The sequence below is a fragment of the Microtus oregoni genome, unplaced genomic scaffold (assembly GCF_018167655.1).
Source record: "Microtus oregoni isolate MIOR12 unplaced genomic scaffold, Mior012 000008F_ref0000371, whole genome shotgun sequence".
In the NCBI taxonomy this organism is placed as follows: Eukaryota; Metazoa; Chordata; class Mammalia; order Rodentia; family Cricetidae; genus Microtus; species Microtus oregoni.
This window is the reverse complement of record NW_024543067.1, coordinates 11,848,581-11,874,010: the sequence shown is the minus strand read 5'-3', so window position 1 is coordinate 11,874,010 and position 25,430 is coordinate 11,848,581. Positions and strand designations below refer to the sequence as shown.

At 45.6% G+C, this 25,430-nt stretch overlaps 1 protein-coding gene across 4 annotated transcripts; it reads left to right on the top strand.

Annotated features, from left to right (window-relative positions):
- Positions 1-103: 103 nt before the first annotated feature.
- On the top strand, positions 104-24,303 carry Mos (MOS proto-oncogene, serine/threonine kinase). 4 transcript variants are annotated; one of them, XM_041657784.1, is made up of 3 exons: positions 104-178; positions 1,512-1,679; positions 9,674-11,197. In XM_041657784.1, the coding sequence occupies exon 3, from the start codon at positions 10,052-10,054 to the stop codon at positions 11,084-11,086; it is 1,035 nt and encodes a 344-aa protein (XP_041513718.1). In that variant the 5' UTR covers positions 104-178; positions 1,512-1,679; positions 9,674-10,051; the 3' UTR covers positions 11,087-11,197. The 4 variants fall into 4 exon arrangements, 3 of the variants coding, with proteins under 3 accessions (XP_041513718.1, XP_041513717.1, XP_041513716.1); XM_041657783.1 differs by lacking the exon at positions 104-178 and adding an exon at positions 179-272; XR_005974760.1 differs by lacking the exons at positions 104-178; positions 9,674-11,197 and adding exons at positions 1,215-1,272; positions 23,949-24,303.
- Positions 24,304-25,430: the final 1,127 nt, after the last annotated feature.

Genomic DNA, 25,430 nt, shown 5'->3' with positions numbered 1-25,430 from the left:
CACCGGGCGGGTCCGACGGCGCCGCCGCTCGACTTCCGGGACCCGGAGCAGGAAGGAAACGCCCCGGCCGCCCGCGACGGGGCGGGGCCGGCCTGTGCGCCCCGAGGGGCTCCGTAGGGAACCGCGTCCCGGGAGCTGTAGATTCCGGTCTGTTGTCGCCTCTGATAAACGTGCTGAGGTCTGCAGATCCCGAAGTCTGCATCTGGGGGGGACAGAGGATGTGCAGCCTGCCAGGAGCGGTCTGGACCAGCGCAGCCTCTTCCCAACCCTAGGTCGCACCTGCCCTGACCTTCAGGAGTTGCCTTTTGCCTGTGGAGGTCACAAAGCCTTGTTGTATTTGATGAGATGAAAGTTAACGCTCCACGGATTGGCCATACGTGGATACTGTGACGTGCTTTTACATCTTTTTTTGATTTTCGAGACAGGGTTTCTCTGTGGCTTTGGAGCCTGTCCTGGAACTAGCTCTGTAGACCAGGCTGGTCTCGCCTGGTCTCGAACTCACAGAGATCCGCCTGCCTCTGCCTCCCGAGTGCTGGGATTAAAGGCGTGTGCCACCATCGCCCGGCCGTGCTTTTACATCTTTAACTTGAAAACAAAAGTGCCGGAAAACACAGTTTAGACTTTTAACTTAAAATAAAATGAATTTATTTAACCCCAGTACATTATTTTTTAAACTAGTGCTCTTAACACATCTGTGTTTCTTACTTGGGATAAGCCCACACACACCAGAGTTTTATTTCTATGGGTTTCATAAACAATAGTTAGTAGTTACGTGCCATCTATCATAAACCCTGAGCGAAGGAGTTTTGAAAATCTGAGTCTTCATCACAAGCCCATGGTTGGCTGTGTTCAGCACCTTTTCCATGGGTGGAAACTGAGCTGATGGGACAGTAAGCAACCCCATCCATCTAACCCCAGAACCTTTGTAATTTATCTCCATATGCCGGCATTATCCACTCCTGAGACCTGTAAATATTTCATTTCTAAATTCAAGTTTAGTATTTACCCAAATGTGTAGGGCCCGGGTCTACCCTTGTTCCTGGGATTCATCTTTTTTTTTAATTTTTTTTTAATATTTATTATGTATACAATATTCTGTCTGTGTGTCTGACTGCAGGCCAGAAGAGGGCCCCAGACCCCATTACAGATGGTTGTGAGCCACCATGTGGTTGCTGAGAATTGAAATCAGGACCTTTGGAAGAGGAGGCAATGCTCTTAACCTCTGAGCCATCTCTCCAGCCCCCGTGGGATTCATCTTGAGGACAGTTTCTGGTCAGCTAACTAAAGCATTCTGTTTGTTCCTGTGCTCCCTCTGCCCCGCCTGGTGATTAACTGTAGGGCATTGTTTACTCCATCTTGGGTGTGGCAATTTCCCATCTGCCTGGGGTGGGGGGAACTTCTTGTGCTAGGTATAAAGGATTTATAAAGGATTTCCCCAAGTTGAATAAACGGCATTCGGCTGATTTCCTTTCGAATGACCCAGGTCTCTTGTGTGTTCTTTCAATCTCCAGGCCCTTGCCCGACTTGCCCGGAAGTACAGTAGCGTGCGAACTGTACCGAGTGGGTAGTAACACAGAATCAGGTGTTACAATTGGAAGCACCCCTGGGATCATCAGACCCATCTGCGAGACCGGGAAGTAGGATCCCTGAGAGGTTGCCCTCGGAAGGCTGGCCAGCAGGTAAGAAATTGAGTTGTGGGGGTGTATTGGTAATGGGTGCAAGTAATTCTGTTCCAGTGTTAAGGGGCTGGTTGACAAGCCAATTGTTAGTTCTTTTGGAGAAACAAGGCACCGGTATTAAAGTTGAGACAGCACAAGAGATCTTTAAGACAGTTTTAGAGTTTAGTCTCTAGTTTCTACATGCAGGAAGTTTTAAAACTACTGATTGGGAACAGGTAAAGGCTGACCTTCAAAAGAGCGAGGGCCAGAAGAATTCCCCACAGTGATATTTTCACTATGGCGCTTAGTCAGAGATGCTCTTCTCAGTGATGATGTCAAAGTAAAAGAGCAATTAGAGAATTTGAACAAAACCCTTGAGGAGATTCAGGAAGAATCTGTGAGTTCTATTAAGAGTTTTGAGGAGCAGGAAGTTAAGAGTATTAGTAGGGATATAGAAGAGGAAGAAGAAATTTTAGAAAAGGAGATCACACTGATAAAAAGTTAGAAAAAGAGGAAAGGAAGGAAGCAAACAGATGTCTCCATGAGACCTCCGCCTCAAAAAACATTCCTTGACACTTCAAATCCTTGTACTACTGCTTCTGCCCTTATAGACTTAGAGGCGGAAATCCGAGAGATCCAGAACAGATTAATCTAAGCAGAGAGGCAGATTTATCCTGCTGTGGAAATTATTGATCCGCAAGAACAGAGGATCAGGCAACATAACCCCCTGGCCGTTAAGGATATTAAGCAGTTAAAAGAAGCAGTTATGGACTATGGAGCTCATGCTCCTTTCACTATAGCTTTATTGGAATCCTTTGCAGAACTCAACCTTACACCCAGTGACTGGATGCAGCTTTGCAGGGCTTGTCTTTCATGAGGAGAGTATTTGTTATGGAGAGGTGAAATGCAGGAAAATTGCAAAAAGACCGCACGGAATAATGCCATTGCAGGTTTTCCCCATCATAACCTTGACATGTTAACTGCTGAAGGACAATGTGCTGGTGTAGCAGCACTGATTGCATATGATCCCGCGATTTATGCTCAGATAGCTGCGGCCGTTAAAGCTTGGAAAACTTTACCTAACAAAAGAGCAGGAGAACAGCTTTCTAAGACCCTTCAAGGATCTTCAGAACCTTATTCTGAGTTTATTGACCACCTGCTACAGGTGGGAAGTCGCATTTTTGGGGATGTGGACTCAGCTATGCCAGTCATAAAGCAATTGGCCTATAAAAATGCTAGCTGGGGGACTAGAGAGATGGCTCAGTGGTTAAGAGCATTGCCTACTCTTCCAAAGGTCATGAGTTCAATTCCCGGCAACCACATGGTGGCTCACAACCATCTGTAATGAGGTCTGGTGCCCTCTTCTGGCCTGCAGGCATATATGCAGACAGAATATTGTATACATAAAAAGTAAATAAATAAATATTTTTTAAAAAATGCTAGCCGGGCGGTGGTAGCCCACGCCTTTAATCCCAGCACTCAGGAGGCAGAGGCAGGCAGATCTCTGTGAGTTTGAGGCCAGCCTGGTCTACAAGAGCTAGTTCCAGGACAGGAACCAAAAGCTACAGAGAAACCCTGTCTCGAAAATCCAAAAAAAGAAAAAAAAATGCTAACAGATTTTGTCAAGAGGTTTTACGTCCCCATAGAAATGGAGATTTAAATGACTTTATCCAGTTATGCAGGGACATTGATGGCACTCACATGATGGGTCAGGTAATTGTTTCTGCCCTTAAGGAGGGTCAAGGTGGAGCTAGGTCAAGGATTTGTTTTCAATGCAGAAGGTCAGGACACATCTAAAGAAACTACCCTACAGGTAAAGGGATGGTTAATCATCCCAGAAAAAAAAGCTGATAGGATTTACAACTTGAGACAGAGACTGGTGGAACTCAAGGCCAACATGGTCTACAGAATGAGTTCCTGGAACAGCTAGAGGCAGGACACATAGTGCCATCCACTTCTCCCTGGAATACTCCTATTTTTGTTATTAAGAAAAAGTCTGGTAAATGGAGGCTGCTGCAAGATCTTAGAACAGTAAATGATTGTATGAAAATTATGGGGACAACTCAACCTGGGTTGCCTCAGCCTGTGGGTATTCCTGCAAGATACCATCTTCTAGTTATTGATTGTTTTTTCACCATTCCCTTGCATCCAAAAGACTGATAAATTTGCTTTCAGTGTACCATCTATAAATTTCAAAGAACAATACAGGTGCTACCAATGAGTAACATTGCCCCAGGGCATGGCCAGTAGTCCTGTCATTTGCCAAATGTTTGTAGCCCAGGTTATTGCCCCAATAAGGTACATTCTATTAGCTGGACAGGACCCAGAGATAGTCCTTGAGGCTTTTGCTGACTTGCAAGAATGCCTAGCACATGCTGGGTTAATGATTGCTTCTAAAAAGGTACAATAACAGTTTCCGTATCAATACTTGGGGCGTCAGCTGTTACAAACAGGAGTAAAACCACAGAAAGTTAATCTTCTCTTAGATAAACTTTTATATATGTTATGGTTTTGGTCCCTTTAAGAGACAAGCCACACCCATTCCCCCTCCCCATCCGCTGAGGCAGGCTGATCTTCAGCTTCTGGCCTGAGCTTGTTCACTTTTCCATCTTCCTCTCAGAGAGGCAGCTTCGCTTCTGCCTCTCTCCCCACTTCTCTGCTTCCCCCCTTCTCTGTCTCTTTCTCCTCTTCTCTCTCTCCCTCTCTCTGCCCCCCTTCTCCCTTCCTCCTCCATAACCCCCTGAATAAACATTCAACCTCACCCTGCATGCCGTGTCTATCCATGTTTCTGTCTTCTGTCCGCCCGCCACATGTTGTCTGCTCTGTTAGAGAGCCCGCCATGCCACAACAAAAGCCACACAGGGAAGGGGCAAAAGGCTGGAACCGAAAAACGGCTGTGTATAGTTTTAATGGGGCCATTTATTTGGACAGAGACGGATGAGTGTAAGGCATTAAAGCATGAGGCCGGAGTGATAGGTCTAGATGGCTTGGCTCCCATGGTCAAGGCCGTGCAAACACCCGCAAAAACCGTGGCACCTCAAGCCTACAACGAGAACAGCTCCCTGTTAAGGCAAGATGCAGATGGCACAAACACCCGGGCCCTATGAAAAGGCGTCCGATTCCATGGGGGGGGGCTATAACCTAGCTGAATCGACTCACGGGCAGGAGGGATTCAGCCTAGGTCAGGTCGCACTGTAGCGGCGTGCTGCACCGTAGCAGCAGTTACGATGAAAAGAAGGAAGAAAAAGAATAAAAAAAGAAAAAGAGGGAGGACTGGAGGCCCCGGGCCTCCAGGCGCAGGTGAGCTGAGGGAGCTGGCTTAAGGACACGCCATCCCAGGCACGGGCTTAGCACAGGAGACAAGCCAAATTGAATGCCAGCGAAGGGAACAACCGAGGCCCTGAAAGCCCACGGTTGGAGGTCCCCCCATCCCTAAAAACCGTGAAGGGTTGCTGGGAGCTCAACGGTCAATCCCTTGGGTTAAAAGAGATGGTTAAGCTGGCCGAGATGGGGACACTCACGATTAGTTGATTTGTTGTTTGGAGGAGCTGCATCCAGGCAGATGGAACACGTGGTCGTTGTAGAAAAGGTCCTCAGGTCCTGATTCTGCCCCGAGAGGGAGCTCAGAGTCCCAGCCGGTGCCAAAAGCCGGAACTCCGGCCCCGGGTAGAAGTCCAGGGCGTGCGAATCATCCGAGTCACGGCACCATTTGTTATTCTTAAAAAATATATGGGGGGTTCCCAGCGGCAGTGGGAAGCCACGCGGTGGAACCCCCAATGCAGCGGGCGCATGTGAGCAGACCCATGGAGCCATAAAAGCAGCTGCTAGCCCCGAAGAGATGGTTGTTGGTCCCCAGGGCGGGCTGGCGGAGTCGCCATGAGAAAAGCGGCTACAGCTTCCCACCAGCGGGAGGGCACAAGCCGCGCTGGTGGTGGCGGCGGTAACAGACATATAAACACAGAAAATAGCCATGAACATTTATTAAGAAAGAGGGAAAGAGAAAAAGGAAAAGAGAGAGAGAGAAGAAAGAAAGGAAGAAAAGGAGGGAGAAAGAGGAGGAGAGAGGCAAAGCCTCATGAGTACGCCGGGAGAGAAAACGGAGAGAGAGCGATGGCGGGCGGAGGTCAGAGGTTAAAAAGGAGTGAGCGTGGCTAGGGCAGGGACCGAAAGAATAACTATATATATAAATAAATATATATATATATATATATATATATATATATATATATATTTTTTAATGGTGCAAGGTCCTGGCAGCAGTAGGCAGCAGAAATGCTGTAGGTCCCAAATGGTGGTAGCAGGCCATGTGGTGGCAGACAGCGTGCCCTGCAAGCAGGCAGTCCCAGGCAGAGACAGCTGTTGGTCCCAGAGTGGTGGCCCGAGCGGTGGTGGCGGGCCATGTGGCAGCAGGCAGCAGGCCCTGGGAGCAGCCAGAGATGGCTGCCTGTCCTCGAGCAGTGACTGGTCCCAGGAAGGGAGACACATGGCAGGCTAGCAGGAGACAGAGACATGGGTAGACACGACTTGCAGAGTGAGGTTGAATATTTATTCAGGGGGTTGTGGAGGGGGAAGTGGGGACAGAGAGAAAGAGAGAAGAGGAGAAAGAGACAGAGAAGGGGGGAAGCAGAGAAGTGGGGAGAGAGGCAGAAGCGAAGCCGCCTCTATGAGAGGAAGATGGAAAAGAGAGTGAGCTCAGGCCTGAAGCTGAAGATCAGCCTGCCTCAGGGGATGGGGGAGGGAGTGGGCATGGCTTGTCTCTTAAAGAGACAGGAAACCATAACATAAACTACAAACTTTGAATGATTTTCAAAAATTGCTTGGAGACCTCAATTGGGTCCGGCCCAGTCTGGGAATTCCTACTGGAGTCTTAAAACCACTTTTTTGACATTCTGCAGGGGAATCCAGATCCAACCTCCTTTCGTGAGTTGACACCTGAGGCAAGGCAATGTATTATTTTAATTGAAGAAAAGCTTGCCTCTGCTCATATTCATTATATTGACTATAGTCAGCCGCTGCTGTTGATAATTTTTCCCCATCAGCATAGTCCTACTGGAGTTTTTTGGCAGAAAGAACCCATTCTATGTGTACATGAACATGTGTCACCTGTAAAAATTGTTCCTCTACTTATCAGCCCATCCCATGATAATACAGCCATTGCTGTGGGTGCCAGAGCAGCTAGAGCTGCTGGATTTTTCATTAGTCAATTGCTTCTGCTAGCACAATGGATACCTTCTCAGGACAGGCTGCAAATGCCTTGGCCATTCAAATTGAGCTAAATTTACAAATGAATATTGCAGTTAATTTTGTTATTGGTTTTGGTTGAAGACCACTGCTAGATTATACAGTAAAAGGCTTATTGCTGTTATTCATGGACCCTGGAGTGCACAATTTACAAATTGGCTCTTGAGATTATTCTAGTTAGCTATACCAGGGTTTCTTTCACCAGCGCTGAGACCTTACTTAAAGGGCTCCAATTTGGGCAGACGTATTAAGGATTGAGCAGGCACAGTCTACTTAAGGAGTGCTTATATGTGCTGGAGCATCATCTTCATGTTTTCATGGTGCCAGAACAAAAGGCAAGCTCAGGTCAATTTTGCCATGTGGCAAGTCCTCTTAGCTATTGCCCCAGAGAATCTTTCAGCACAAATCTGGCTGAACTCGGTGATGGGTTATTATTGAGCCAATGACGGGAAAGGTTTTTGGGGGGCTGCCCCAACCTAAGACAGAAAATGTGTTTTGACCTGGATGCTTTCCCATGATGGGTAAGGAATATTGTCTGACGTCCAATGCCACCTAAGACAGGCCTAGTCATATAATATACATAAAAGGGGGATCTGTAGGGCCTGGGTCTACCCTTGTTCCTGGGGTTCATCTTGAGGACAGTTTCTGGTCAGCCAGCTAAAGCATTTTGTTCCTGTGCTCCCCCTGCCCTGCCCGGTGATTAGCTGTAGGGCATTGTTTACTCCATCTTGGGTGTGGCAATTTCCCACCTGCCTGGGGGGAACTCCTTGTGCAGCAGCTAGGTATAAAAGATTTCCCCAAAGTTGAATAGACCCAGGTGTCTGTGTGTTCTTTCAATCTCCAGGCCCTTGCCCAGCTCGCTTGCGATACAGTGGCATGCGAATTGTACCAAGGGGGTAACACAGAATTGGGTGTTACAGGCAAAACAGCAGAGAATGGAGATTTTATTAAAACGCACTATAGTTTGCTTTTTAAATAGTTTATCCTGTTAATCTGTTCAGAACTACCCAACTTTTATTCTTCCAAAATATTTATTTTGATAATTATTATTATCCCAATTTCTTACATAAAGCATTGAGGTCTAAACAATTAAATATTGTCAGGAGCCAATTTCCTCCTAAAATCATTGCAGGAACCATCACCCTGGGGAGTCTGCAGAGAACCCCACACCCCTAATTGTGTTGGGAATTGTTCTATTGACAGAGCCTACTCCACACCCAAATTGACTGTTAATGGAGAGCTATCTGTTAGCGGAACCCACCCCACATTCCAAACTATCTAGAGAACTAGGTGTGTCAACTCGTGACTTCCTCGTGGCTACGTGACCAACACGGACCATGTGACCAACGTGAACCATGCGGCAAGAGCCCAGGCCCCTGTGCCCATCCCCCAACTCCTTACCCTATATAAGCTGTACCCCATCTCTAATAAACTGAGGCTTTGACAAGAACCCCGCTTAGCCTCCTTCCTCTTTCTTAGCCCATTTATCTTCCAGATAGTGCCTCTCCGTGACCCTGGAATAACTGAACTGCCAGGTGGGTTACAACCCCTAGACTAAGTAACCCGCCAAGGCAATCAACAAAATATTATGCCCAAGGTGACAGACTAAGCCATATTATTACCATCAAGTAGAGACTTGGAGTTGTATGAATTCTGAGTTGTTTATAGGAATGGCTAATTGAATTCTGAGTTGTTTATAGGAATACTAACTTGCCTCCTCAAAACTTGTAGTTCTAAAATCAGAAGCACATAGTTGTCACATAAAAAGTGGTCACTTGTCACCTGTAAGCAAAAAAAGAAAATAAAGCTTTACCAAGCAGCTGAAAATGTAGCTCTTTTAGGGACTGTTTTTGAATGACAGGGTAATAGTGTTGCTCTCTTCTTTTCCCCCAAAGATATGGCATGAAAATGAGTGCTGTAGGGGCCTGGTGGTGGTGGCGCACGCCTTTAATCTTAGCACTCGGGAGGCAGAGACAGGAGGATCTCCATGAGTTCGAGGCCAGCCTGGTCTACAAGAGCTAGTTCCGGGACAGGCTCCAAAGCTACAGAGAAGCCCTGTCTCAAAAAAAAAAAAAAAAAAAAAAAGAGAGAGAGAGAGAGAGAGACAGAGACAGAGAGAGAAAAGAAAAAGAGTGCTTTACTGTAAAAATCAGAAAAGATGGGTCTGTGGTTTGGTGTCCAGACCCTGAATTTACGTTCAGTACCTGCTTTTCTGTAGTGTGGGTGATTCTGTGCCGTGTCCGTTTCTCCTGCTTTTTCTATGCTTGCTGTTATTTACAGCTGTGGCCATCAGAATCGTGTTCCTTTTCCCTTCCTCCAACACTGCATTAAATTCCAAGTAGCTCCTTGACTGTGGAATCTGTCTTGAAAGTAAGCGAGCTGTGAGTGACCTGACTTGCCTTGGAAGGGAAAGACTGGTAGGAAGTCAGGGTGCTGCTAAGATGTCTTGTTATCTCTCTCTAGAAGTTGAATACAGCATCAGAATTCTCCCTTCAGATGAACTTAGAAGGGGTGTGTGTGTGTGTGTGTGTGTGTGTGTGTGTGTGTGTGTTGGCTATTTGGATCAACGACACGAAGTTACAATTGTTAATTCTTATGAAGGCTGTACCTAATAATCTTGGCAAGTGGTTCCACAAATGTCTGCTATTTGTATTGCGACGCTTGCAGCCAGTAGCTGCTGACAATGATTTAACGCAGGTGAAGATTAGCACCGACAATCATTATAGCCTGGAAAGTGTACCAAAGTTCACTGCTTTTTCTGTTTTCCTCTTCAGTGTAAGGGCCGGTGTATCAGATGATACTTGAACATTGCTCTCATCGTATTGTGATTAAAGAGACAGTTTAAAGGAGAGGTGAGCCCTGAGGCAGGCCGGTGCTCTCTAACCTGTGAGAGGTCGTTTTTGCTAAGGATTTACTTTAGCTGTGAGACAGCAATGGTTTCATCTGAAAGAGACTGCCCTGCTTCACCTGCGCCCCACCCCCACCCCATCTTGCCAAGTAATGGCGCAGCTGTGGCTCGTTTTAAGAATACAAGGAAGGAGTAAAAGGGGCTAGGGTGAAGGCAGGAACACTCCACCACGTTTCCAACGCCTCCTGGTTGTTCCTAGTCATTTCTCCCTAGTGCCCCCGTGCCTCTCCTACCTGAAGGTGTGATGCCATCGCCTCTAGCCCTGTATCGCTACGCCCATGGCAAGCTGTCACCCTCGGTGGACTCGCGGCCCTGCAGCAGCCCCTTGGTGCTTCCCAGGAAGGCAAGGAAGCTGTTACTGGGGGCCGCTTCTCCTCGGGCCCCGCGGCTGCCACGCCGGCAGGCCTGGTGCTCCATCGACTGGGAACAGGTATGCCTGCTGTACAAGCTGGGCTCCGGAGGGTTTGGGTCGGTGTACAAAGCCACCTACCGTGGTGTTCCCGTGGCCATAAAGGAAGTGAACAAGCGCACCAAGAACCTACGTGCATCCCAGCAGAGTTTCTGGGCTGAACTCAACATTGCAAGGCTGCGCCACGACAACATAGTCGGGGTTGTGGCTGCCAGCACGCGCACGCCCAAAGGCTCCAACAGCCTGGGTACCATAATCATGGAGTTTGGGGGCAATGTCACTCTACACCAAGTCATCTACGGTGCCACCAGCTCTCCAGGAACTCTAAGCTGCAGCAGAGAGCCACTGAGTTTGGGGAAGTGCCTTCAGTATTCCCTAGATATTGTTCGCGGCCTGCTTTTTCTCCACTCACAAAGCATATTGCACTTGGACCTGAAACCAGCGAACATTTTGATCAGTGAGCAGGACATTTGTAAGATTGGCGACTTTGGCTGCTCCCAGAAGCTGCAAGATCAGTGGTGCAGTCAGACGCGCCCTCACCACATAGGAGGCACCTACACGCACCAAGCTCCCGAGCTCCTGACAGGAGAGAGCGCCACGCCCAAAGCAGACATCTACTCTTTCGGTATCACCCTCTGGCAGATGGTCACCAGGGAAGTGCCTTACTCAGGGGAGCCTCTGCAGGTGCTGTACGCCGTGGTGGCCTACAAGCTGCGCCCTTCGCTGGCAGGGGCGGTGTTCACTGCCTCCCCGACGGGGCAGATGCTGCAGAGCATCCTCTGTAGCTGCTGGGAGGCCCGCGCCCTGCAGAGGCCCGGTGCAGAACTGCTCCTGAGGGACCTGAACGCCTTTCGAGCAGCACTGGGCTGACTCCATCCAGCCTGGGCTGAGAGAAGCTTTTTATAAGAAGTAAGAATGGTGTGGTAGAAAACATACCCCTGGGGCATATTTTTGGAAAATAAAGTTACTGAAATGCTTTTCCTGAGACTAACGAGGCTACAGGTCTCACGGACATCACTGCTGGCAGCCTTACCTCCTTTATTGTTCTGTGTCCCCTTTCTGGGCTCCAGGCCTACTGTATCATTTCTGTAATATTACTGTCAGTACGAGTTGTTGCTGAATGAAAGAGGGAGGGAGGGAGGGAGGGAAAGAGAGAGGGGGACACAGCTGCAGCTAGGTATGGTGAAGGAGAAAGTTTATTGTAGATAAAAGGCGACATAGAAATGCAGGAACATCTGGAAGACACAAGAGTGGACATGGCCCTGAGCCATGTGAGAAGGGAAATGATGGGAGAGGGGAACTGGGTGCATTAACCAGGAGACCCCAAAAAGGAAGGAGTAACCAAAATGGCTGGATTATATAGGGAGGGGCAGCTGGAGGAAGGACAGCTGGGTGGGAGGGAGAATTAAGGGTAGAGGGTGGGGTGTGCCAACCAGGAGGGCCCTGTAATAGGCTGGGAGGAACTGAGGGATGCAGGAGAAACCTGGCCTCCAGGTCCACTTGGCTATGTTAAATAGGCACCTCAACCTTTTGTCCTGGATTTGAAACCTAGCAGTTACTGATAAAGAACAATTTTCTGAAACAGAGTGCCACTCTAGACATGCCTCATTGTTCCTGTAAATTAATTCTCTTGTGTCACATCTCCCCCACCTAAATCTGAGCTTCAGTTCACCTGCAACCAAACAACAAAACCAACACTTTTAAAAAGAATGGGTAGTTTTCTCTTCTGGTCCATAATAAAAATGTGTTTTGCAGTCCCTTTTGCATAAGTTTTGCAAATTGAAGTAAATTCTTTTTTCAAGTAATAATCTAAATGGCTTGTAATTGCTCACATTTGAACATGGCCAGGAGCAGAAAAGTTGTAAAAATACTTCTCCACTGGGTGTATTTTGCCTCAGATTTGAATTCCAAAGAATTCAAGTTGCGCCGTGGTTGCAGACAGGAGTCCTGTGAAGAGTCAGGGTTTAGTGATGGGAAGAAAAGACCAGTAAGAGTGTGATTGTATTGTTTTCTAGAAGTTGAAATACTGGGTGTCGTGACTTGATGAGGTTTCTAGAAAAGGAAATGATTGGGACGGTGTTGGCTTTCTCTTAGTGACAACAGTGTCCATGTGTGGAGGGGGACAGACAAATAGAATGGCTGGGAGGGTTGGGGGCCCATGTGGGAAAAAGGCTGTGTGTGCTTCAGAGAGAAAGAAGAGCAGAACGCTGGATGAATCAAGAGAAGGGATGTGTGTGGTGGTTTGGGATGAAGAGGTAAAAATTTATTTGTATATGAAACCTGAGGAGACAAATATAACTGGTGAAATTCTAAAAGTCAAAGAGCAGAAAAGAGCTTCAGGAAGATTGCAGTCTTGGAGAGAAGGGACATCTCTCCCAGGAAAGGAGGCAAGAATGAGGCCGGGCTGCCAGTGGACATGAGGCTGGAAGAGGCGCTCTGGAAACTCAAGGCTCTGGGCTTCCTCTGTCTAGAGTGGTGGGTAGGGAATCTACAGAATGAAATTCTGATACAGAAGTGCTCTTGGGGAAAGCCAAAGGGAGCTGTCTGGGGCCTGGTAGTGTGATATAATGTTGCTAACTCTGTCCAGGTCGCTACAGACTATGGTTTGTCATTTGCTCTGGGCTGCTGCAACACTGTGACAGTCATTCAGTGGAAACTACCCTTCGGGTCTTTTCCTAAGCTATCAGTAGGCAGACTGAACCCACAGACCTCCCCCCACCCCAGGCCCATTGCTAGGCAGCAAGAGCTTGGCTCAGCCTCCAGTTACTGCCATGGCCCACTGTTGCAGTCCTGGTTAAAAGAGCGGAAGGCTGGCTGCACTTTGGGAGTTCTAGGCTGAGAACCAACCACAGATCTGAAAATATTCAGGGGAAAAAAGAATTGTACTAACTTGTACAAACTTTCCCCCTTGTAATTCTCACAACATACTGTAACTGATATTTACGATCCGTTTTATTAGGCATTGCAATCAGTTGGCAGATAATTAAGGAACATAGGGTGTGTAGGTTTATGTGCAAATACAGTAGCATTTTATCTAAGGGACTTGTAAGAGTCCTAGATCTAGGTGTCCCCCCTCCCAAGAACACCGAGAAATGCTGTATTCAACAAATGGAAAAGATTGTCACTACTTTATTATTAGGGAGGGTTTTTTTTAGGTTAGATGATTTTACCCAACTGTAGTCGGGGTTAAGTACGCTGAACCTGTGCATGGTAGGCTATGTGAAGCTGTGATGTTCGGTAGATCAGGTAAATTTTGAGAGTGATGTTTTCAATTCATGATGCCTTATTGGACCTAACACCCATGTAAGTTTTCGGACACCTGTGCTTCCCTCATCAGGGATGCAGCTCACGTAGAGTGTTCTACAATGTGCACGGCCCCAGCCTCAACTTCCTGAAATATAAAACTAATTCATTTAAGATATATTTTTTTCTGTTTATTTTAGCAGAAAAACTATCATTGGAAGTCTTAAATACAAGACATTAAAAAGGCTATAATGAGTCTGTTTTGTTCTACTGTGTTCAAGTGTGATTCTAACTATATGGAATGCCTCATCCTCAGGCTTCCATCTAGCTACACAAGGTATACGTTAAAGGCATGAAACCCTTCTAAAAGGAGCCTGGCCACAGCCGAGGTCCAAATATCTTCCTTTCTGAAAACTACCAGGTAACAAGTGAGCACAGAAGAACCAACTCTATACATTCCATAATTCGTGATCTTATGAGACACAGAGAAGCTCCAGAATGTAGTGAGACTGGACCATTTGCACAGGAGAGTGTAGGGATGAGAGGGAAGGGGACCCACCAGTGATAAGTCCTAGAGACACCAGGAAAACTAGATATCCACAGAACGAGAGCCCCTTGGGAAGTGTGTGTGTGTGTGTGTGTGTGTGTGTGTGTGTGTAAGTCTGAACGTAATTGGCCCCCATAATCCCATAGGGAGTAGCACTGTTAGGAGGTATGGATAGGGATTAACTCTGAGAACTGAACTGAGAGCAGAACCGAGTTCCTGTAAATTGGAAGAGGAAGAAAAGGTGTTACCATGTCCCATCATTAACAGAGCTCAGACGATGGCAGTGAAAGGGCCCCTGAACATGAGAGGGTCACCTTGGGGGCAGGGCAGAGCATTAGAGAGGCTCAGAGGCCACCTGAGCCCCACTTTGTTTGGAGAGCAAAAGCTGTGGCTTCAAAGAGGGACCGTGTAGAAGAAGTGCCATGTTTGCAGGAAGCAGGCAGATGAAGGAAGTCTTTGAGCTTTGGAAGATGTGCTGACTGAGCTTGAGCCTGTGTCTAGGCTGCTCTGCATCCAATAGTCTGGTCAGATGGCAGCGGTGTGTCTGAAAAATCAGCTCAGAATATTTACACAAAGGTCAAGACAGAAAATGAAGACTGAGGGCTGGAGAGATGGCTCAGAGGTTAAGAGCACTGTGACTGCTCGTCCAGAGGTCCTGAGTTCAATTCCCAGCAACCACATGGTGGCTCACAGCCATCTATAATGAGGTCTGGTGCCCTCTTCTGGCATGTAAGCATACATGGAAAGAATGTTGTATACATAATAAATAAATAAATCTTAAAAAAAAAAGAAAAGAAAATGAAGACTGAGTCAGGCTGTGGTAGGAAGAGACACAACCTACCAGTGGTAACCCTTGCTCACAGAAATAGCAAGTAGATAGCATCCAGCAGTAAGATTCAATGCCCTAAATCTAAAGAGAAATAGATAAAGGTAAAAATGTTAGCAAAATCAGAGTGTTTAAAAAACGTATTTGGGCCGGGCGGTGGTGGCGCACGCCTTTAATCCCAGCACTCGGGAGGCAGAGGTAGGCGGATCTCTGTGAGTTTGAGACCAGCCTGGTCTACAGATCTAGTTCCAGGACAAGCTCCAAAACCACAGAGAAACACGGTCTCGAAAAACCAAAAAAAAAAAAAACAAAAAAAAAACGTATTTGGAAGGGTGTTGAACAAGCATCGGGTAGAGGTCAGAGGGCAACATGTGGAAGTTGGTTCTCTCCTTCACAAGTGGGTTTCAGGGCCTGGTTTCATGTGGGTTTCATCGGTGTTGGCTATAAGTGCCATTATGCACTAAGCTATCTCACCAACCCAAAACCTGTCCTTCCTTTTTTATAGTTATTTATTTAGTGTGTGTTGTGCATGCACATGTGTAGTGAGGCAAATTTAAGGAGGTAGTTCTCTCCTTTTACCTTTATACAGGTTCCCAGAATGGAAACTCGGGGCACTAGGCCCTTGGTGGCAAGTGAGGTATCTCATTGTCACAGCTATTATGCAACTGTGCTGAAAAAAAAAAAAAAACAAAACCAAAAAAAAAACTAATTAAAACTCTAGGAATATTGAGAATAGTAATGCAAATAGGTTACTACTAGTGGATAAGTATGAAGGAGTTAGGACCTATCTCAAATAGTAACATGAAAAAAATAAAAGCATTAAACACGCATCAACACTTAGAGAAAACAGAAAACTGAGAAAAAATTTAAAAAAACACAGGAATAAAAGTAAAAAAAGTTAAGCTGTAAAACAAATAAGTTTGTTAAATAAAAGCCAACATGCATACTGCTATGAGAAAAGGTCTACAAAGTAGAGCATACAGATCAAAACAAGATTATTTTTTAAGTTAAGAAAAATGCTGTTTGCTAAATTTTGGAAATAAAACTGAATACCTAGAAGAATTTATGGCTTTCTAGGCAACTTCCCCAAACTAGCCCCCAGCAAACTGGAAGAAACATAGTTATTCAACTTCTGACCAACTTACCCCATAAGACACTCTTGAAAGAGCAGCATTTATACAGAAACCTGATTAAGATTACTTTAAAATAGAAAAAAAAAAAAGAAAGAAAAACCACAAGGGCTAGAGAGATGGCTCACTTAAGACACGAGGCCACAGACAAACTAGTCAAGTTGTCTTTGCATATAACAGATCAGTGAAGAATGCCAGAATATAAATATCAGATGGTCTATGAACCAAAATCAATAGAATTTAGAAAGTGTGTTTAAATCTCACATAAACAGACAGTTTGCACAGAATTGAAGCAGGATTGGAATCCTATCTCTTCCCTCAAACAGCTTCCCTTCCCAGCTCTGTGAAGTTTGTCCCAAACTTCTCTTGTCTCTGAGAAGGCGGCGCCATTGAATTTTCTAAGTGATTCGTGATATCAGAGCACCCATTCGAAAATTTCACAGCGAACTCAGCTGTGCGTCCTACAGCATAATCCTGCATTTTCTCTCTCTTGAGAGAGCCAGTGTAGGAGTGACTTTGATCCAAAGTCTGCCACAAAGTAATGGCGCCCTTTCCACATTCAGCTTCGAAAATTTGGTTTCAAGATGTTTTTCGGCCATTATTGCTAAATATCTGTCTAGTATTTGACACGTGAGTGTGAAGTCTCTGTAGAAAGGGAAAGCCACTTTTCAGGGCTCCTCCTTGGACGGAGTCTCTCTCACTGGGGTTTTCTCTGTACTCTCCACGTTTTCCAGAAAGCCTTTCTTCCTGCTTCAGCTGAGCTTTCTGGAGTCCGTGTTCCTCGAGGGGTCTCAGTTCACCTCCTCCAATGTGATTCCCCACTAGTTCAACAGCCTGGAGGGACTGGTTCTCTGGAGCTTTGAGAAGGTGTCGATCAATCATCCATTACCTTCCGTTTTCCGCAGTGGTCTTGGCACTGGACTGTTAGGAATGCCTAAGAAGTGAGGGCACTTCAGCTCAAGAAAACCTCTGAGTGAACACACGCGCATGCGTGCACACACACACACCCCTACCCCACATTCCCTCCCCAGGGTTTTGGGCTTGCAGCAGTTGTGAGGGTCACAGACCAGTCATCACTTCGATACCCTCACTGCCTGCAGCCCTCTCAAGACAGAGTGCAACTTTTACAAAAGAGACTCAGAAAGAAGAATAAATGAATTTCCCCTTTAATCTGATTCAGCACACACATGTAACCAACGTTCATTTCTTGGTTTTGATAATTATTTCATGATGAGATAGGATGCTAGCATCCACGGACTCTAAATAGAAGACATACGTTAGTCATCTGTGTTATCTTTGCAACTCTAAATATTTGTGCATCTTTTAGGTTTCTAAATGTTCAAAATTTCACACACATAGGGACTAGAGAGATGGCTCAGCAATTAAGGTCACTGGCTGCTCTTCCAGAGGTCCTGAGTTCAAGTCCCAGCACCATATGCAGCTACCTTTAATTCCAGTCCCAAAGAATCTGACCTACTCTTCTGGCTTCTCTGGGCACCAGACACATTCACTGTACACAGACATAGGTAAAACACTCATACACATAAAAAAAAATCACACATGAATATCAGCACAATAGCAATTATCTCACCAGCAATCCTGGGAATCATTCTCCCCAAATTTAGGAGCAATAGAATGCCCACTATGCTGTGAATGTTTAGTACCTTTATTGATCAATGGTACTCAAAAGAAAGAATATGTGAGTTCTGTAACTATAGCTAGGAAAAGCAAATTCTGTTTGTTTCTTTTTTCCAGATACAAACCTGGTAGGAGGGACAAAAACCCAGAAAAATTCAGAAAGCAACAATCAGGCACTGCTTCTATCTATCAGATTCAACATAGCCTGTAAAACCTGAACTATGATAACACCAGAGTGTTGATGGGGAACATCCTTCAGCCAATGGCTTTGAGAGGCTGGACCAGATTGGGCGTGGTCTTGGATACCAAAATGGTGTTCTCTCTCTCTCTCTCTCTCTCTCTCTCTCTCTCCTGGATATTGGATTCAGTCCTGTTCCTGGTTGGTACAGAGTTCCCCCTAAATAAAGAACCCCTTTATTTTACATAACCCTGAGCTAGCACGGGATTAATTTATTCATGTTTGCCTTCAGAGTGTGACTCTACAGGGCCATTGGGACAAAAAAACGCATATTAAAAAATAAAGACAGACAGACACATGAAGACACACAGGGGAGTTCTGGATATAATATGATGGTGTTTGAAGACAGGAGAAATACCGGATTTCTAATGCGATCATCTATAGACATCTATGTAGCCAACTGGAAACACGGGATGCATCCAGACTTCATACCACAAAGGATACATTCCCAAAGGGTCAGACTCAAAAATTAAAACATGAAGTGATGAGAAGCCCCAGAAGGCAGGTGTGAATTCCTTTAAAATATCAGAGTGGGGATGCCTTCCTAAAGCCATAAAAGAAAACGTGTATTCCCATCTGTGAGAAGGAACGTGGGTGCGTGGGAAAGCGTCAGCGGTGCTTCCAAAGCCAAGAGGGGAATCACAAGCCAGGCTCTGCGGGACAGTGCTTGTAAAATCCAAGATTAGTAGAAATCCCTGGAAAAAATAACCTGCAAACATCTATTTACAACCACGAGATCCTTACTTGGTGGCCCAATAATTCTACTTCTGGAAGTTTAAGCTGTTATACATACCCAGAGACCCAAGAACAAGCTCATTCATAGCCGCACTCAGCAGCAGCAGAAAGGTAAGTGTCTCTCAATAGAAACTGGCCTTTATTTACCCCATCATAAAGCCCTATGCACTGACCAAAATAAACGAGCCTCCACTTTGCTGGGAAGCCTTCAGATTTTCAATTAGAAGCGAGGGACAGGACTAATGAATGCAGCTAACAGCTTTCCTCTGTGAAGGAAAGAGGGAAAAAAGCAAGAGTTCCTATTTGAATTTGCGTACAAACTCCAGAGGAAAACTAAATGCTAGGACGAAATGAGGCTGTGCAGTGTGTATCTTTTATAGTAATCTGAGAACTGAACCATAGTTCCTGTTGGAAAATAATAATGAAATCTAACAGCAGAAAGCATTTACACATAGTCAAAGACCTCTTCGCTGAAGCTTGCCTTCAAACAGTTTCAATGCACCTTTCCCGTTGCCATTCCCCCATCCTCCTTCAGCCAACAGAATCTCAGTAAACATGCTTTGAAACACGCCAGGAGCATCATTTCTCCCTAGCTAGTTCCTTAGGTTCAAAGCAGCTGTGGTCCTTAGCAACCAACATGGTCACGGCCTTTGAAGGAGAAAGAGACAGACGTCCGGTTTCTGTCCCATCCTTCAGCTAAGCATTGCTGCTGTATTGTCCTCTGCTGCCTTTGCTGGTCTGCAAATCACCCTCTTTTCTCTTGATGCAAATCCTCCTTTCCCCCCACTATCGTGTCTGAAACACTCTATTATATGCCAAGAACTGTGTTTACAGAGATAACTATTCACAACCAACCTGTTTACTATTATTGTGATTTTGTTTTTAAATATCAGGCTACTGAGACCTAGTGAGGACAACCTGTCACACAGACAAAGGATGGGAACATTAACCCATGCCCTTAACTATCATATTCTTCTACCTGGGATGGTGGTAGTGGCAGAAAAAAAAAACAAATGATGTTTAGCTTTATTATTTCAAGTGTTTAAAGAATTTATCTGAATCATAAGAAAATAAGGCATTCCTTCGTACAAATGTTAGGGTACTTACTATAAATGGAACAGAAAAGACATGTGAAAAATATGAGCCACAAGGGAACAAGAGCCCGGGTGTACACCTAATCCTTTTGTTCATGCCCTCCCGATCATAAGATCAATTTTCTCTGTATTCTTATATTCAGGTATGTATTAGCACATTTTACCCTCACACCGTCATGTGTGAAAGTACTTACAGCATCAAATAGGAATTAGATAGAGGCTCCTGTTTATGTGTAACTGATGAAAACTTAAACTAAATTTTAAAAAAGGAAAAGGAAAATGGAAGCGTAGGTACATCTTAGGGATGTATTTCAGCAATGTCACTCTGACTCTGAACCATGAAATAGTGTTCTGTTTGTTTTTGAGACAGGGTCTCACTGTGTAGCCCAGGCTGCCTTCTTTTTCTAAAAATTATTTTGTATCTATTGTTCTAGTGTGTGTGTGTGTGTGTGTGTGTGTGTGTGTTTACACGGTCATACCATGTATGGTATGTGTGGAAGACGGTCGAGAGCCTGCAGGAGTCTGTCTTCTCTACTGTGTGGGTTCTGGGGAGAGAACTCAGGTGTTGAGTGTTGGCAAAAAAACACTGAGCCACCTTGATGGTCTCGAGCTGGCTTTTAGTTCTCAATCCTCCTGTCTCAGCCTCCCTGGTGCTGAGATTATAGGTGCTGTACATGCTGGACTGAAATAAACCCAGCACGAGTTTTAAGAAACACACACAGAGACAAACAAAGCATCCTTCTCAATTGCCTTGGTATATGTGAGTCAACTCACGCGAGAACCACTCTTTCTACGCCCACACTATTAACACCGAGCATGGTCCCTCCGAAGGGGAAAAACCTGAAAGATGAAAAAGTCCACGTGGTCAACTAAGGAAAGGCAGCTGGGGAAAAAGAAACCAAAGTGAGCGCACTGCTGAGTAGGGAGTCAGATTACAAAGAGGGAAACCGGAAGGTCTACAGAACAAAGACGGCACCCAGACCTTTAAAGAAAGGCAGGAGGTTGGCCAGGGCCAGAGGCTCGTGCCCTTCCAAAAGAGGTCAAGGTGCGGAACTTCCCTGATTTAGAAGTGGAAGCAGATTTTCCCGCTTTCAGGTGCAGTGAAGCATAGAACACACAGTTTGTCAGTCTAAGCAAACGTTTGTGAAAAGCTGAGGAAGGTTTGGGTTCCAGACAGATGGGGAGTCCTGCCACAGTACCCTCCCAGAATAAATTATATATGTTTTCTCCCACGTTTTTTAAATGCTTTGGCAAGGGGTGCCTTAGTAGTCCCTGTAGCCATCCTTAATGATCCACTCCAGTGTATCTCTCCGTATTTATTCACGACTTGTGGCTACTGTGATTTTAGCCACAATGATTCCTCACCAGGGCTATTCTTTACATACAGTCAGTTGAGTTCAGTCTTGGGTATGCAGGCAGAGCGTTGTACCAGGGCTTTGTTTAGTATTCATGTTTTGGCTTCTGCTTGCTAGCATCAACTACATCTTTTGTACAGCAATACTATCCTGTATTGCCTTTAATTTGGGTTGAGCACGTACTACTAGATTCTTTAAACTCTCTGCTCTCTGGAAATTTCAAGGATTCTTCCTTGTCTAATAAAATTCAATTTTAGCACATTTTATGGACCTTGTTTTAAATCCCCAGGCAGAGCAGCGATTGGAACTCTCAGCTCCAGACACTGGTGTGGGAAGACCATAGTGTTTGTTACTAAGGAGCCAAGTTAACAGCTCCACCCCCCAATAGTTCCTCTCATCCATATCAAATTATTATTATTATCGTCGTCGTCGACACCATTATTATTAGGAGGTAACCAGGAAATAGTTGCCTCTTAATAATGGGGAGGCACTATTCAAGTGGAAAGCAATTTGCCCACATGGCATGTCCGTGCAGGCAACTGCAAGGTGACACCAGGGGCGCTGTTGACCAGCGACAAGACAATCGCCAGGGCTATAGGAACATTTTCCTGAGTCTATGGAGACCTAGGGTGGAAGATGTCGCAGGCCAAGTGGGAGATGTCTTGACACCAATAGAGTGTCATGAATACTGTCACCTGCATACTGTCTATCATGAGAAGCCATCGATTCTAAATTTATTCCTGCTTCTAGAGCCCTAAGGACAGAGGGTAAGTGTATCATGCTTCTGCTTGGGAAAGGCCAGGATCCCCGAGAGTGAATCAAAACATGCTTCCTGTTCTCAAAGAGTCTGGCCTACCGCATCAGTTTCACTAAAACTATTTTTTTCAATAAATACTTTACATACCACATACCCAAATCGTTTCCAGATGGATTAGAGGCAATATGTAAAACTGGAAGAAAACAGAGTTGAAAGGTTATTATAAGTTTGAAGAGAGAAAAGGTTTCAAAAGCCATGGAAAAACTATAGAAGAGATTGCCAGGATTAATTACACAGTTGAGATGGCTTCCCCCTACCGAAAGTGTCTGTTTCAGTGGCCTTCGGTGCACCTAGAGTTGTGCAATCAGAAGAGGACTCAGCACTAGACTACTTTATTGTTTTTATTGAGCTATACATTTTTCTCCACTCCACTTCCTTTTCTCCCTCTCCCCTTCTTCCCTCTCTCATGACCCCCACACTCCCAATTTACTCGGAAGATTTTGTCTTTTTTACCTTTCTGTGTAGATCCATGTAGGTCTCTCTTAGTGTCCTTTTTGATGTCTAGTTTCTCTGGGATTGTGAACTGTAGGCTGGTTTTTCTTTGCTTAATGTCTAAAAGCCACTTATGGGTGAGTAGATATGATATTTGTCTTCCTGGGTCTAGGTTAACTCACTCAATATGATGTTTTCTAGTTCCATCCATTTGCCTGCAAATTTCAAGATCTCGTTATTTTTTACCTCTGTGTAGCACTCCATGGTGTATTACTGCTGTGCAGCCCCATCTGTTGCTGCTTGGGGTGACGCCCGTGCTGTTGGTGTTCTATTTCAAAAGCTCTTCCTGACCCCAATACCAGGAAGGGTGTCCCCTGGGTCTCCTTCTGAGAAACACATGTCTCTCCATGAAGAATCTAGCCAATGATACATGGATATCTGTAAACAAATGTGGGTGAAGGATAACTTTAAGGAAAGACAAGAGGGCTAACTATACGGAAGGACTGGGTGGAGGTAATATGCATGAGTTACAAAGAAGAAAGGGTGCTGAGCTACTTGTTCTTCTAGTTCTAACTCTGACATCTATTTTTTCATTTGGGTGGTGACTAAGAACATAAAATACGTGTGATATCGAAAGCTCTCCTTCTTTATTCAAATGCCTATTCTTGATGTGGGAGTTTCATATATCAATCTGTTGATTTCATTGGTTAAGTAATAAACAAACTGCTTGGGCTCATAGCTTAGAACATAGGTGGGTGGAGTAAACAGAAAAGAATGCTGGGAGGAAGAGGAAGTGAGGTAAGATGCCTCAGAGAGAGACGCCATGTTCCCCTCTCCCAGGCAGACGCCATTCAGCTCCGACCCAGGATGGACGTAGGCTAGAATCTTCCTGGTAAGCGCACCATGGGATGCTACAAACATTATTAGAAATGGGCTAGTCCAGGTGCGAGAGTTAGCCTAGAAGAGGCTAGATAGAAATGGGCCAAGCGGTGTTTAAAAGAATACAGTTTCCGTGTAATTATTTCGGGTCATAAGCTAAAGCTAACCATGTGGGTGGCCGGGTGCCGGGGACGCAGCCCGCCGCTCTTATTACTACATATTCTAACTGGAGTTAGAATAGTTCATGGAGTTGTACAGGTGTTGGGTCTGGTTAATTTTGCTGTATGATGTTTTAAGGGGTTTTCATAAGTTATTTTTTTTAATAATAGAGCTTATAAAATTTTAAAAATAAAGAAAGGGGGTATTTTAAAAATGAAAAGCAGAGCAAAATAACCCGGGACAAATGCAGGTGGCAGCAGAGTCACCATGTTCTCCCTCTGCCGTGGCCCCAGAAGTCCCAGTGCACACAGCACAGATGGAATTCCTCAGACTAAAACATGTTTACCACAGAATCTTGGGTTCTACCTAAATCTCTCCTTCCCATGTCTCTGTCTCAGGAAATGTCCAGACTCATGGAGGCTCAGAGCCCGGATTCCTCCTGATGCCCTCCCTTCCCACATTCTCTATGCAACCAACAGGAAGTCACCAAGGCTCCTTCCAAACCATTCGCTGTCTCTCCGAGGCTATGTCTTTATACTTCAGCAAAGATCGTTAAGGCTACTTCTTTGTACTTCCGCAAAGATCACCACGTGTCTTAACCCTCATCTAGTCTCCTGCTTGTCTCTGTTACCTTCCTAGATCCAACTCATCAAATCACATACCGTATCGTCCCACCACACCACCTCCTTGCATCAAAACTCCTTCAGAGTATCTCTGAAATGATGCATGCAAGCCCTGACACCAGAGCCTTGAATAACTGGAGTGGTGTCCCTGAAGATGTGACTAAGTCGCGGACCTAAGGGCGAAGATTCTCCTGGTATCCTTAGAACTAACGGGGAGACTTGAGGCAGCAACTCAAGGGTAGGCTATGTGGAGATGGAAGCAGAGGCAAGTGCTGGGCTCCTGGGCAAGGGAAGACGGGATTGGCAAAGTCAGCGGAGGCTGGGTAAGGTGTGGAACAGATCCTTCTTTCAAAGCATCTGCACATATCCTATCCTGCCAACACCGTAACCTGGTAAGTCTGGCTTCTAGAACTAGCGGGGAGGGGGGCTTACTTCGTTTCAGCCAACCAAGTTTGTGATATGTTTTTACAGTAGCCCCCAAGTGTTTGGAGCAGTGAGACCCCAGATCCTGAATTTCTTGTAAACAACTTGTTTTCCCCTGATCTGAGTGCCTACAGCTGCTCTGAGCACGAGACCTTCAGGAGTTCCTGATGGCAGGAGAGTGGTTTCTAGTGGGTTTGGTTGGGGCGTGGCTATCTCTATATAATCTGCCCCTGAACACAATAAAGGGGGCATTCTTGGGGGAATTCAAGGATCACCCGTGTCACTGTCTCTCTGTCTGTGTGTGTCTGTGTATTTTAACCTCCAGCCCCTTGCCCGAAGCTAGGTAACTGGGTAATAGCGCACCGAACACAGACACGGGGGCGCAGTGCGCGGCACCGAAGGAACGGAATACAAGCAACTTCCCATTGTGCTTACACTAAAAGCCATGTTACTTTACAAGGAGCAACCTTGCCCTGTTCCTGCCTTTTCTTGGACCCCATCTCCTCCACCATCCACCCTCACACTTAAGGCTTCATTGGGCTTCCTGTCTAACACAGCAAGTTTTCCTCTTCCACAGAAACACATGTTTGGGTTGAGAAATTTTTCTCTAGATGACAGCTACACGCTACATGACTGGCCTTCCTTCCTTCCTTCCTTCCTTTCTTCCTTCCTTCCTTTCTTTGCCTGTTTTCTGGATAGACATTTGCTACTCTCTTGGTGATGCGATTAAAATGGCCAGGTAATCACCTTCCCAGCCTCCTTTGCAGCTTGACATTGACTTCTTGAGCAAGGTGTTTCCTGCGAATAATATTAATAATAATGGAAAATTATGTTTGCATAATGAAACAGCCAACATGTTGAATCCTTCCAATCCTTCTGGAGATGGTGGTGGCCACAGCAGCAAACGGGTCTAGTTTCCAGGGACAGCTGAGGGAGGACAGTTAGCATAGTGCCTGGTGGCTACTGCTCAGCATGACTGGGGTCAGTAGAGTCTGAAACACCATCTACCGGGCCTCCATTCCTATCCCCAGGAAAATCTGTGACCTTTCCGAGGAAACTACAGAAAGCCCTTGTG